Raw genomic sequence first — 15,306 nt, 5'->3', positions numbered from 1 at the left:
TTATTATTAACTTATTACTATATCTAATATTAAATATTTAATTGGAATAAGACTATCTCGGTGATTCGTGAATATCCGCTTCCCAATTTCATCTATTTACAGTTAGTTTGTATACATAAATACTTGCATTAATATTTTTTCATTCTCAATTACTACTACGAGTACTTTAATATTATAATTTACCTCATCTTAAATACACAATTGCGATATTTCAATGTTGTATAAAGTTCTCTTTAAATTTCATGAGTTTCTCGTTTAACTAAACTAAATCCCTCAAAGTCCTCGTTTAATCTTGTTCAAATTTGTACTCACGGTCTTATGAATTCTACCTCGAATGTTGCAATATTTAAAAATTACACAGGTTATTAATCGTCTACAATTGTCAATTAATTCCTTCATAAACTTTTGTTGATGTTATCCTTGCAATCATAGAATTTTTAGTAAGTTCACATAAATTTGTTAGTTGGCTCGTATCCCAACTCTCTTTCTTCACAATCGATCTTGTCGACGCATCATATATCCCAACTTCAATGTTTCCGTTTCTCTTAACTTTTAAGTCACTTAAAAATTTTCACTAATTTCATTAATCAAATTTGAAAGTCCACGTAAATTGCGTTATTAGAAATATTTTATAAAATCTTCTGATTTTACACTTATAATAAATCAACTCCCAATTGTCTTATAATATGTTAACACTTTCCTCATATTTATAATAAATTAGTAACTTTTCTCACAAAATCTTGCCTTCCAAATATTTTGTAAACCACACGATAGGAAGAGTTATGTGAACCATCCGACTACCTAAGTAATTATGGAAGCCTACATAATTATCGAAGTCCTCGCATGGAAATCATAATGCGTGCAGTTGTGTGTCATAATATAGCATCGAATGTAGTTGGGATAACGGTACAAATGTAGAGATGATAAGGACATTGTGGATACGCCGCTGGTACAGATATAAGTGCCCTTATCGGATTTTCATCTGGAGCGTTACTTTGACTACTCAAAGTTCCATGATAATGATTAAAATTTTAAACGCTATTTTAAAGGTTATTCCTTAAAAATTAAATTATATTAATTATATTATATATTGTTTACTTTTCTCTAATTTCGGGACGAAATTCCCTAAAATAGGGGAGACTGTAACAACTCGGATTTTGAAATTAGTATTTATTCATCATAACCGACCCGCTTTTATGTACGGGAATTTTTATAAAACAAATATCACGATATTCGAGTATTTATTATTTTAATACTATTTGGTTAATTTATTTAATATATATATATATATATATATATATATATATATCATAGTAACTTTGAGATATATATAATTTACACCCTACACTATACTTTGACCACATTATGTATCCACTTTGTAATATCAGGGACCTTTTCGCAAAACTAATTTAATAGTTTGTTTACCCAGATCCAACACCCAACCCATATCCTATATCCGACCCACATCGTAACCCACGACCCGTTTTAGTTTGCTTGCACCACAATGTTAGTTCTAAACATGGAATTGATATTGGTAAATTGTTTATACGCGTTTTCTAAACCTCATCGACAATCTAATTAAGAAAGCACGATCAAAAATTATATGAATTAACTTATTTACAAAACCCGTCTTTATCACTAATTCGAGATACCATAAGATTTCAATTAAACTTGTGCACTCCATCTCCTCAATCTCGCGACCAAACCCTACGAACCAATTGAGTTAACATCGGCTATGCTTCGCGTTCTTGATCGTCGTCAGGCCGTCGTTATCCATCTCTTTATCACCACCAAAAAATCACTGTTTAAGGTAATTGTTATATGTTACAGGATCGTTTTTAGCCGTGAATCATTAACCCTAAACTTAACTGAACCAACACATATCGGATTAATGGATTGTGAGTCTAGGGTTTATATTCAATTTGGGGGTTTCTGGTCATTTTTGTATATAAATAATCATTTTCAGTTAAGTCACAATTGACATGCTGGTGCAGTTGGCTTGGTCGCTGTGTTACGAACCTGGTGGTCGCGAGTTCAAACCCGGCCACCCTAATTTTTACGTTTTAATTTCTTTTTATTAGTCTTTGATTAATTCTTATAATTAATTTTAATAATTGATGAATTCTATTAATTATTAGATAAATATTATTTTATTAAAACCGATATCTTAGATTTACGTTTCTCGTCAAATTCCGTAAAAAAGCTTTTGTTATGTATATGTATACTTATTTATATATGTATATATATTTATATTTATAAGTATTATAAGTATATTTTTAATAATATTAAACCATCGTGACTTTATTAAAACCCGACACCAATATTGGTGTTTCCTTGTCGTTGAACGTCTTTATAAGTTTGTTTATATTAACTTTACAAAATATTTATATTATATTAATAGATGTATTAAATAGGTTTAGTTAAAATATTTAAACAAAATTTATCTTAATACATGTTATATTTATTTATTTACACAGAATTAATAATTTGTTCGTATTCGAAGTATATCTCAAGTTATATTTATCAAATTATTTTATTTAATTTGTATACTTAGTTATTTTATTTACTCAGAATTTATTATTTCAAGCATATCTTATATTATTTAAATTATTTAAGTACGTAATTATATATTTTATCAAGGATAATTATTGGTGAATATATATTAACAAGACCAATGATTTTAACTGTATAAATCATTCGTCCAAATCCATAATCCCAATCATATGTAACATCCTAAAATGATTCTAGTATTAAATAAAGAAAGTTGCGTTTAGTTATCGAGTGTTAATAATTAATTTATGCTAAATAAAGAAAAGATCATGGATTGGGATTAAATAAGATGGATTAAAGGGTAATGGGCTTTAGGTCCATGGGCCTTGGAGAATATAAATATCCTCCTAAACCACCATAAAACCCTAAACCTCATTTCATTCCATCTTAATCTATACACACTCCAAACACACACACACCATACGCGGCCGAGCGAGAGAGAGGTGAAGTCTGAGCAAGAAAACATGATTCAAGATTTATACAAGATCCAAAGTTCATAAGCTAGCTAACCGAGAACAAAACGAAAACATAAAGGTATGATTTCGATCTTAAACTTCATATTTTAATAGACGGTTAGCCATGAAACTTGAAACTATAATAGATCGGGTCTAAACAAAACGTAAAGTAACGAACTTGATGCTAGGACGAATCCAATGAACCCATAAACAGATACGGTTCGTATAGGATAAACCGTAAATCTTGTATTGAACGTTTTTGAACTTAAAGGTCCAAACTTTACGTGTTTTCGGGTCAAACCTTATCCAAAAACGACCATAGGAATGATCGCGGGTTAGTCAAATACCATACCCATAGATTTCTCGGTAAAACGATGATGATTTTGGGGATTAAAGATGAACAGCGGCGGCTGCTGACAACTTCGCCTACAAGCGAGCTTCGCCTGCAAGCAAGTTCGCTTGCAAGCAAGTTCGCCTAACTGATAACTTCGCCTAAGGCCAAGTTCGCCTAACTGATAACTTCGCCTAAGACCAAGTTCGCCTAACTGATAACTTCGCCTAAGGCCAAGTTCGCCTAACTAATAACTTCGCATAAGGCCAAGTTCGCCTTGATAACTTCGTCTAAGGCTAAGTTCGCCCATGATAACTTCGCCTGGCATATGTTCGCCTAGGATTAACTTCGCCGATCACTAACTTCGCCTATGCTTAAGTTCGCTTAATGTTAAGTTCGCTTATTGTTAAGTTCGCTTAATGATAAGTTCGCTGGAGTTAGCAAATTAGAAAATAAATTAAAAACCTAATAAAAAATGTGTTAAGACAGTTAATGGAAATAAAATTTTTCCAAGCTAACCTGGCAGCTCGACCCCAGCCAGGGGCTCTGCCCCTTGGACCCTGCTAGGGGCTGCCGCCCCTAGAACCCCGCTGCCAGAACGCTGCCCCCGGACCCCCGTTCGTTATGGGTAGTAGCTAAGAATAGAAAGATGATATGAGTAGTAGTAGTTAATTGATACATGTAAATATTATACAGTTAGTCGTGCACAGCTCAAGAAGGGAATAACGATTAAGGAGAGCGTAACAGGATTCAGGTGAGTTTCTAGCCCCATTTATGTGTTATGTTTTCGGGGCTATGTGCATACTCAATATGTTTGTTAATAAGCTTATCCTAAGAGATAAGTGTATGCCTTACGTGAATAATGTGAATTGCATGAATGATTGCTTGATGGTACGTGAACGATCTTTGGATATTGCACGTACTGTCAGGTTGTAACGCTATGTATAAGGTAAGTATGATATGTATGCTTATGTGTATGAATGTGATAAAGTTAATAAAAGAAGGAAAGGATGGTTTTTTATGGTTATGAAGAGGGTACCGGGCCCTAATAATACTCGAGGTATGATGTATGGTTGTATTGTAACGAAGAGGGAATCGAACCCTACTAATTCGAGAACTAGGGAACCGAACCCTACTAATATTCGAGGAAAGAGGGTACCGAGCCCTAATAATACTCGAGGAAAGAGGGTATCGAGCCCTAATAATACTCGAGGAAGGAGGGTACCGAGCCCTAATAATACTCGAGGAAGGAGGGTACCGAGCCCTAATAATACTCGAGGAATGTAGGGCGTAATGCTCTTTATAACGTAAGATATGAAAGCAAGTTAATACAAAAGAAAGTATGAAAGTATGAAAGTATGAATGAAAGAATATAAGTTTGTGTGTATTGTATAATGTATGATTAACTAGAACTCACTCAGCGTAGATGACTTTTAGTATGCACGCAGATGAGTAGGATGAGGCAGCTCGCTTGAGGAGACATGTGGCACTGAATAAGAGGCTGGCATCGGAAGACTCAAGACGTTTAAGTTTAACGTTTTGTTTATTTTGAAAGACAAGATGTTGTTTTAAGACAAGATGTGTTTTGTTATGAAATGTTTTATGAAAGCTTTTATATTCCGCGAATGTTTTAATTAACTCTGATATTAGAACTGCGTTTATGAGTAAATCCAACACGAAAGTAGGGCTACCGGTAACGGGGCCTTACATCATAAATCAAATCACATCGAAATCTTAACTCATTCAATCCTGTTATATATTTTATAATTAATTTAATATTATTTTAACTAGGGATTTTTGAAGGTATATCCCGAAGGTTCATCTATCTCACATCACACTTATATTTCGTTCATCCGATCAGGTGAGTAATCACTCCTCTATTTTATTTATTTTCAAATGTTTTGGGGACACTTGCGTACCATTTATCAAATTATTTATCTTATTATTTCTCAAACGCAAACTATGATCTTTGTGTTGTGTATCAATTGAATGACTATTTGTTACTTGCTATTTGCTTACTTGCTTACTTGAATCGCATTCGGAGAGGTCCAACATAATCTCATTATAGTATAATCATACGACCGTCGTAGTGGCCGGAGCCCGATCGCATTGGCAATGGTTTCACCGACACTCATTACTTGCTTAACACTTTCATTGTTTATACTCACAGATAACAGTTGTGCTTCTTTTTACTCTATTATTTATCATTATATATTATCATTTTGTTTGTGTCAAAACTGGTGAATCTACTCACTCAACATGTGTTGTTGACAAATATATATATTTTGTACGCATTTGCAGGTTATAGACTTGATTGCTTATCGAACTGAAGCTCACGTATAGATGACCTTAGAATGATACACATAAACAAGAATAGTTGGTTTTGTATTGTAATTTGCTCTATTTTTATTGTACTTAAATGTTCGTTGACAATTAATAAATTAATTAGATATTGTCGTTTTACAATTGCATGATAGTAACCTTGTGAGCTGTGACAATCAGTTCGTGCCCCGGCATTTCCGCCGTAAGTTGGGGTGTGACATTTTCTTCCAGAAAGCTCTAGTTCTAGTCTCTCATTTTTAGCATATAACTTAGCTATTTGCTTTTCATGAAATTCAATAACTTTTGTGGATTGAAACAATTTACCGTGAATTTTTGCCATGTCGTCATGATGAGTTTTGATTCTAGTGACATATATCTTATCAGATTTCTTATATTCCTCATTCGGATGTTTAACGCTTTGAATTTCTTTAATAACATTAGCATTATGTGCTCTATAGAGTTCTACTTTATTTATGCAAGCTTGCTAGCAAAGTTTTTTGTGTACCATGGGAATTTCAGGAGTGGTGGGGTTTCCTCCTGATGGAGAGCTTGAAGAAGCCATGAATTCATCAACGAATGCCATCCCAGCAATGTTCAACAAGTTTACCAGCTCAATAAATTGATCATCTTCCCATTCTGGTTCAGTTGATCCAGCAGTTTGAGTGAAGAGGGCCCTGGAGTTTGAACTTGAGTTCCCTTTGGTTGAATTTCCTTGACCGATCCGTGGAATCCTTTGACCCGAACTCTGACCCATTGGCCTCTTGTCATTTCTCATTCCACTCTCATTTTTAGTAATATCTGTGATCTTGATGTCATGTGCTGGCTTTGTTGGGTTGGTACATTCTCTGACAAAGTGTCCAGTTTCATTGCAGTTGTAGCAACGAAGCTGGTCTCGCTCAAACCCTTTGCTCTTGGTGTTGGAGTCCTTGAAGTTGTTTTTCCAAATTTATTCATGAAATTGGTTGCACTATGAACTGCCATGGCCATATGATACCTGATGTCCATCTTCTCAATATGCTTTCCATTGTTGTTAGGTATGTCTCCTCTTTAAAATGATAGAGGTAACAGATTTCCTTGTAACAGTTGCTCATGACTTGCCATAAAGTCGTGGAAGAGAGCAATGTGAGAATCATCAAAATCAGAGGGCTGACTTGAATTGGCAGGCTTGCTGGTTGCTAGCTTGCTTATGCCATGTGCTTTGAGTGCTTGCTTAATGGATTTGTCAACGACACTTTGGAATGGACTGGAACTTGTTGGTGAAGGCTGACTTGCTGAGGAGGATGTCTTGAGAGCTTGGTTGGTGTTGGCTTGAGCATTATACAACTTTACACCATGAATTGAGTGAACAGTTAGGTGAGATTGACTGAGAAAGGCATAACTAATGCTTGAAGTTGATTTAGAGAGCTCACATGGTTGTTCAATCTGAGCTTGTCATCATCTCAAATGAATTGATAGAAGATATCAAATATTGAAGTGAGAGAACTTGCATATTAGTAGTTCTCTTGATGGTAATGACACTGCTATTCCAAGTGTAGGCCAATGAATTTAGCAGTTTGTAGTTAATATCAAACTGATCATTGTTAATTCCAGCACTTCCCATTTTGGTGATTAACTTCTCAAATCTGCCGATGAGATTTCCAACAGATTACCCTTGAACATGATTAAGCATGTTGAAGTCCCCTTTCAACATCTCCTTTCGACTGTTTCTCATCTCCAAGTTTCCTTCAAATTTCTCATCTAGAGAGTCCCAAAGTCCTTTGGCATACATTTTTTCTCTTAAAGTTTGAGCAATATCAGCTGATAAACAAATACTAAAGATTCCATAAGCCTTTTGGTCTTCTTGAATTAGTTTCTTGTCCTCATACCCATAGGCTTCAACAGGAGTATCAATGGGTCCATCAGGGGTTAAGGTCACAAGCTTATGAGGTCCTTGTTCAATGGATCAAATGAGATTAGCATCAGTCATTCTAAAATAATTCTTGAATCTCCATTTGAAATCATCAAAGTTATTATCAAAAGACATCAACTTTGGAGGTTTCGTGGTGGTATCGGCCTCAATTCCAACATCATGCAGCTTTTCAACATCTTGGGATCGTTTGTCATCATTTTTTACAAGTTGGGAGTCAAACAGTTTTTGATCAAAGGCTCTAAGTGTGTACAGATCGATTTCAAAAGGAATTGAATCAAATTAGAAAACGAATCGAGTTCAGAAGGAATCAAATCAAATTAGTAAACGGATCGAACAGAATTTCAATCAAATTGAATTGGAATTTGAATCCAATTGAATTGAAAAAGGAATCGAATTGGAAAAAACAACCCGATTCGATTGGTTTTCAAAACTCGATTCAATTGGTTTGTGGATTCTATTCGAATGGTTTGTAACTCGATTTGATTGGTTTTCCAGAAAGTACAATTTTCACTTTATGCACGGTTTTTTAGAAAAGTACACTTTTTTGCCAAATATGGAAACGCGATTGATCTACCAAGAAACACAATGACCACTTGTAGATCTTCAAACACACACTTTCAAGCTTAACCAAATAATCTTCTTGAATCCAAACACTTTCAAGAACACAAGAACACACTTCTTTAAACCCGAATACTTTTCAAACACTTTAACACCTTTATTTCAAGCTTGTACACACAACTATATTAACAAGTAAACCCGAAGACCCACTTCAACACTTGAACACAAATCTTCAACACACAAACCAAACCAAAATCCAATGTTGTGACCCAAGAACTACAACTAGTAGAGCCGAAAGCTCTAATACCAATTGTAGGTCCTAAGAACAGATCAAACAACTATGTTCTTGGATCAATCTCACTACTAGCTAGCGGAAATCATTAGTAGAGAACCAAGATCTCCGATCTTGCTTGGTTGGTTATTTTCCCGAAATAGAAAGAAAGAAGGTGAGAGTAAGGAGAGATGGTGAGAGGATATGGTTTTAGTTTTTTAAAAGGTTAGTGAGTGCATGGACATGTTTCCCTATTTATAGGAGAAGCATGTCATGCCTCCTTGTATTATCCAAGGCCCAATTGGCTCAATATTACATGGTCTCAGACCCAAACATACATAAACATAGCCGACAAGCTAACTAAATCCATCGTGAATAGATCAAATAAATACAAAAGACTAACATACAAAACATGGTCCTACATTCGGTTTTGTGGAAGAAGAGGTAAAACCAAGTTTGGTAGAGGCCTTTGTACCTTTTAATATATATAATATATGGAGAATATATATAATATATTGAGAGATTCTAAGTGGTGATAATGGTGGTTAAAAAGTAAAAAAAGTAATAACGATATGACAAAGTTTTTCGATGTTTTTGGTTGAGTCTTAGATTCTTTTGAAGAATATGTGTTTTCTTATGCGACACTAATTAGCAATGGTCTAGCCAAATGCAAGGATTTAAGTTCTCCACAATATTCTTTATAACCCTAATTAGCAATGGTTTTCCTCCTCTTCCTATTGCAGAAAATCTCTGAAGACTTATCACCCGAAGAAGATGACGTTGAGGACTCGATAGGTTTTGTTACTTGTCGCCTTTTGACACTATACTTCTTCAGACACTCTTGGTGTGACCCAATCAAATGCGGGAAATTAAGCAAGTCTTGAGAGCCACGACGCTTAAAAGCTGATTGATCATACACCATGGCTGCTTCTTCTGGTGGGTCGTACGTCCCTAACCACAATCTCGAGCCTTTCTTCTCCGGGTTCCTCATCTCTGCTGTGAACTTCCCCCATGGCCGCCGTCTTACACCTTTATACCTCATGTCATGTACAAATGGTAGTTGTGTAGCTTCACCACAAGATGGAATGACATTACCTATCGAGAAATCAAACTTTAGCGGCTTGTTTGCTTCCCTCATGTGGTTGTCTATGGTTTGATATAAATGCGCTTGTGTTTCTAGAGTGACTCTTCTGTTGGTATCTTGTAATATTTGTGGGGTGTCATACTGGTTATGATCAGATGTTGTGACTTCTAGCCTTTTGTCACTGTATTCTACCAATAAACTGCATGTTTCAAAATCATCCGCCGTATATGAAGCTAACATGCTTGGAATTGGGCTATACGCCTCGGTTGAGTTTGACGAACTCAACCCAGGGAAAATGATTGAGACACCTTCCGTGTTTATGGAAGATGATTCAACCAAGTTGTTGTGGAAACTCCATTCATTGGAGTTAAAGCTCAAAATACTATTTAGGTTTTGGCAATAGTCTGGAAAAGTATCAACATGATCATCAAGAAGATGTTTTCGAATCGATTCGAGGTTGGAAAGATTTGCATTCACTTGTGTAAGCATTGTTCTTTTTATATATTTTGGATTCAAGAACAAGTAGGTATTGAAGTCTTTGAAAAACAAATCAAAATATTTGTGATCATCAGCCATCTATAAAGGCTGAAAGATCAGTCGATTGTTGACTGGTATGTACTATGAATGGGGCTGCTTAATCGGTGCAAAGAGGTGATTGAATTGAAATTAATAAATAATAACTTTTAAATATATAAATACATGCATATAGAAAAAAGCAATAGAAAACAAAAGTTCATAGAAAGTGTGCCAATCAAATCTGAACTATTGATTAAATTGCTTTAATGTTTAAAAATCAATATCATCAATATTTTAACGGCTTGAAAGTGTGGTTGAAAAGGGAGAAAAAGAGAAAACATATCGTTATATAGTAACAAATAATATTATAACTTATATGAATTATTTTTAATATTACGAATTTTAAGAAAAAATGTCAATTTGAAGCTAGTTCACTTGATAAGGTCCCCAGTAGTTTATACTGGGCAAGGGTGTAACCTTGAATAATTTATTTGTGTAATAACATATTAGCACTAATATTTTACATTAGGAAAAAGAATAAAAGGAAAAAAAACAAAGGATTATGGAGAAGTAATAACAGCAGGAAATGATGACAGACAATAATTTATCAATGGCTAACAATGTAACATCCTGTTTTCTAGTTTCGGTTAATAAATGAAAATACAAGTTATTATAAGTTGGGCTAGTGTTGGGTTAAATGGATATGGGTTATGGACTTGGGTTATAAAAGAAAGAAGGAAAGACTATGGGCTTAAGCCCATGATCCATAATTATACAAGTCATAATTACCCATTAATCATTCATTTCACACATATTCCACACACCACCAAAACACACACTTAAGCCCTCTCTCTCTAATTTCTCTCATTTCTCTAGCCGAACCAAGATAGAATGTTGATCCCGATCCAAGGTAATAATAGTATGATGTTGTATGAACTTAAACCCGTTAGATATGGTCACGAAACGACGAGCCAACACCGTTAAACCGTTTAAGTCACGAGATCCGGATGGAATCGGGTATAAACCGAACCTAAGATGAGCTTAGGGATCACCCTAGCTCAGATCTGGATCGAACGGGAAAAACGGAGAAAAACGAGTCAAAACTCGTTTTTTCGGCAAAACCGCGTTTTTCTGGCGACGGCGCCGAAAATGGTACGAGGAAAAAAGGGGAATGTCAGAGAATGTTCTGACATTCTCTGACCTAACCCTAGTTCGTAAATGGGGAGATAACGAACTAGAGGTGATGCGCTAGTTGATTCGTTAAAAGAAGCATAACGAACTAGCTTTAGTTCGTATCCAATTCGTTAAGGGAGGAAGATAACGAATTACCCTTGATTCATTATAGTCATTCGTCAAAAGAGATAACAAATTAGAAGATCCAATTCGCTACATGGACTGATTCGTTATAAGGACCAATTCCTTAAAGGGTCCAGTTCGTTATGATAAGTCAATTTGTTAAAGAACTGAGTAACTAACTGAAAGTTTAATAAAATGACAGAACAGTCCATGGACTTAGAAAAAGAAGGATTCAATTGCAAAGAAGCTCTTGAACTTTTAAGTTAGCAAATTAATAATGAGTTAAAATTCTAATGGAAAATGTGTTAAGACAGCTCGACCCCAGCCTGGGGCCTTGCCCCTTGGACCCCGCTAGGGGCTGCCGCCCCTAGAACCCCGCTGCCAGAGGTGCTGCCTCTGGACCCCATTCGTTGTGGGTTATAAGTAGACTAGAAACGCGATATGGGTAGTGAGAGTTAATTGATACATGTAATTGTTATCTAGTTAGTCGCGCTCAGCTCAAGAAAAGAATCACTATTAACGGTGAACGTAACCGAGTTCAGGTGAGTTTCTAGCCCATTCCTTGTTATATTTTCGGGGCTGTGTGCATACTCGATAGGGCTGTGCAACGGTTCAGAACCGCGAGAACCGAACCGGAACCAGAACCAAACCGGAACCGAAAATGAGTGAAAAATAGAACCAGAACCGGAACCTCTTATAGTAAACCGGTTCAGTTCCAGCTCCGCTAAAGCCGGTTCTCGCTAAGCGGTTCTGACTAGAACTGATTTGATCATTTATTAATCAAACGAGTTATGCAAACTTTGCAAATTGCAAAACAAATTTATACAATTGTATGTCTTCTTTCATGGTAAAACTAATTTAGATTACAACATGAACATCCTTTATTAAAACCTAAGTGTTGAAGTTAAATAAATCATTAGCAACGATAGATTAACGGAAGATCATATCATTTTATATTAAATTACATTGATAGCTTAAATCAAAATTGATCATGGTTGCTAGTTCTTGAACGTAAAGAAAGAAGATTTGAATTAAAAAATGATTGAATGGATGCCGGTTAATAAGTTACCCTATAAAAAATGGAGATTGGTAAATTTATTTAACACGTTTTGAATATTCCGGTTCTTCGGTTCCAAGTCTAGAACCGCCGGTTTTACCCGGAACCGAACCGGGAACCGTTTAATGCAAATTCTGAGAACCGAGAACCGAACCGGTACACACATTATCGGTTCTGAGGCACCGGTTTGGTTCCGTTTCCTCGGTTCTAACGGTTCCGAACCGTTTTTTGCTCACCCCTAATACTCGATGTGATTAGTTAATACACTTATCCTAGGTGATAAGTGTATGCCATATATGTATTATGTGAAATGTATGAATGATTTCTTGTCGGTACATGGTCGATCTTCGGATATTGCATGTACTGCCAGGTAATGGTTTGATGATATATATGTTGTAGATGAAGAATGAATGATGTATGTACCTATGAAACTTACAATCACGTATATAGAAAAGTATAGTATGGAGAGATGGAAGAAAGGGTGACCGGACCCTAATAATATCCAAGGATGGAGAGTACCGGACCCTAATAATATCTGAGGATGAAGGGAGACCGGAACCTAAGAATATCCGAGGATGGAGGGTACCGGGCCCTAATAATATCCGAGGTATATATGGTGAAAGGCCCTTTATAATGTACGGTTAGGTATGAATGTGTATGGGTAAATGAAGTACAAGTTATGTATGTAATGCGTACCTTCGGGCACATATATGTGTATGTAAAGTAAGTTATGTGATTAACTAGAACTCACTCAGCGTAGCTGACTTTTAGTATGACGCAGGTTAACAAATTGAGACAGCTGGTTTGAGATAGACACATGACAGGATTGAAGAGGCTGGCATCTGAAGTTTTGTCATGATGTTTTGAATGTTATAAATTTACGTTATGTTTTAAAGGACAAGTTATGGATGGTTGTAATGAATGGTTGATTCTATATTATTCCGCGAAAGTTTTAATTAACTCTGATATTTAGAATTGTGTTTATGAGTAAATCCAACATTCAAATGTGAGACATCGATAACGGGGCCTTACAAACAACAAAAACATCTATAACGGTAGTTAGTGATATTAAAGGTATATATTTGACTCCAAAGGTATTTGATCATTGATGAGAGTTGCAATTGTTGAAGATTTAAACTAGTTTATAACTTTAAGAATATGTAGTGTTGTTCGTTTTACTATTCTTTATCATTCGTCATATTGGCGTCGCTTTAGTGTTTTTTACATAACTCAACATATTTTTAGATGGGCATAGGCCATTCCATCATTCTCACTTTCTATTTCTATTTATTTTTATTTTTATTTTGATTTATATTTAGTAGTTTTGAATATTTAATCGGAAACGAAATTAAAACTAGTGGAAACGATCACATTAAATTAAAAGGTGTATTCGTTTTTATTAATCATAATTATCATCTTTTGGTTGCTGCCGGTCCCAACTAGCGAATTAGCCGCTGACAGCCACATCTTTTAACGTATTTTTTTCCCACTGGTCCGAGACTATCGAAATCGTAACGTCGTTAGTTGCAAGTCGCCAGAAAAATGTTTTGTCTGGAAAACTCAAAATTTCTTTCCAAATTACTTAGCAATTTCGTTTCAGAGATCTTTGTAACATTGAATGAGACCTTTAGGAACCTTGTTCTACTAAAAGGTCTTAATATTGAGGTCGCTGGAACTCTAGAACCATCGTCGGAATTGTTTAGTGGTGCTCAACGCTCAAGTGGTGGTGGTTGGTTGGTGGTAAATCAGTTGGTGGCGGTGTTCATGTTGAGTTTTCCGGAAAAAAAATGTGACTTTTCTGGCCAAAAGCATTTTTCCAGCGACCTCCAACTAACGGCGTTAAGATTCTGTTAGTCACAGATTGTTGAGAACAAATACATTAAAAGATGGGACCGTCAGCAGCTAATTATTTAGTTGAGACCGATAGTAACCAAAAGATGATATTTGGGATTAATAAAAACCAATATACCAATTATAAAAAATACAAATTATGAGCTTATAAAATAACTAATCTATCGTTGCTACGCCATATTTTTGGACAACTTTTTCCTCATTATCTTCGCCGCTTCTAATTCTGCTTCGGTAAGGTGATCGATTTTTCGTGTTATAATATCGAAATCCTTCCCAATGTCGTCCTCTTCTTTTAGTTTCTCCATTAAATGAACCTTCTCGCGTTCGATCTCAAATTGCAATTCTCTAAAAGTTGCAAATCCCCCCTTATAAAATGCAACATTGGATCCTTGAACGACTCGGTTTTTTTCCAATAACGATCTCGCATTGGTTGTGTCCCTCCCAATCGATAGTTCCAGTTCAAACCAAATCTTCAACCTTAAAATTGTTGGAATTAAGGTTGATGTTACAATGAGCATCCGAGCCACCGGTGCTAAAGTCTTCATTTTCGGACATTTTAGTCCTCTTCGCTTTCTCAAACTCATTCGGGACCAGATGCCACTTCCGACAAAACCGGACAATTTCCCAAACACCCGCTTATGGAAAAGACGTGTTTATGTTTGACGGTATATCACTCGTCAGCCAACTTGTACACATCGGAGTCGCTAATGCCACTTTTTCGATTCTCATTGGTGTTGATGTAAATATTGTTAAACCACGCTAGCTTACTTCACATCTCTCTCCACTTTTTGTTTAAAGAATTGGTTTTGTGTACGTCGGTCTTTGTAGGATTTCATGAAATTTATTGTGACCATATCCCGAAAACACAGTCTCAATTATGTATTACCCTTGCTTGCATTTTCAGATTCATCAACCCAAACTCGAGCTAGCGCGTTTTCCTCGCTCGTGGTCCACATTATGCTTTCTCCATCTTTAACCAAACCTTCAATGGGAACCGAACTTTGTGTGTTCATCTTACCGATCATGCTTCTTTTTCTCGTCTTTTTCTTCTTTACAGGTTCGGTTTAGGTACGTTTCGGGGACGATCTCTAGTCTGAGCTCTTGAA

General features: G+C 35.8%; 1 protein-coding gene across 1 annotated transcript; it reads right to left on the bottom strand.

Annotated features, from left to right (window-relative positions):
• Positions 1 to 9,102: 9,102 nt before the first annotated feature.
• Positions 9,103 to 9,969, bottom strand: LOC143533392 (ethylene-responsive transcription factor 5-like). The gene has a single exon (XM_077028197.1). It carries the CDS (start codon positions 9,967 to 9,969, stop codon positions 9,103 to 9,105), a length of 867 nt encoding a protein of 288 aa, XP_076884312.1.
• Between the last annotated feature and the right edge of the window lie 5,337 nt (positions 9,970 to 15,306).

The sequence above is a fragment of the Bidens hawaiensis genome, unplaced genomic scaffold, assembly GCF_021521415.1.
Source record: "Bidens hawaiensis isolate Kalapana, Puna unplaced genomic scaffold, B.hawaiensis_p1.1 tig00009686_1, whole genome shotgun sequence".
Lineage (NCBI taxonomy): Eukaryota > Viridiplantae > Streptophyta > Magnoliopsida > Asterales > Asteraceae > Bidens > Bidens hawaiensis.
This window is presented reverse-complemented; position numbering and strand designations above follow the sequence as displayed.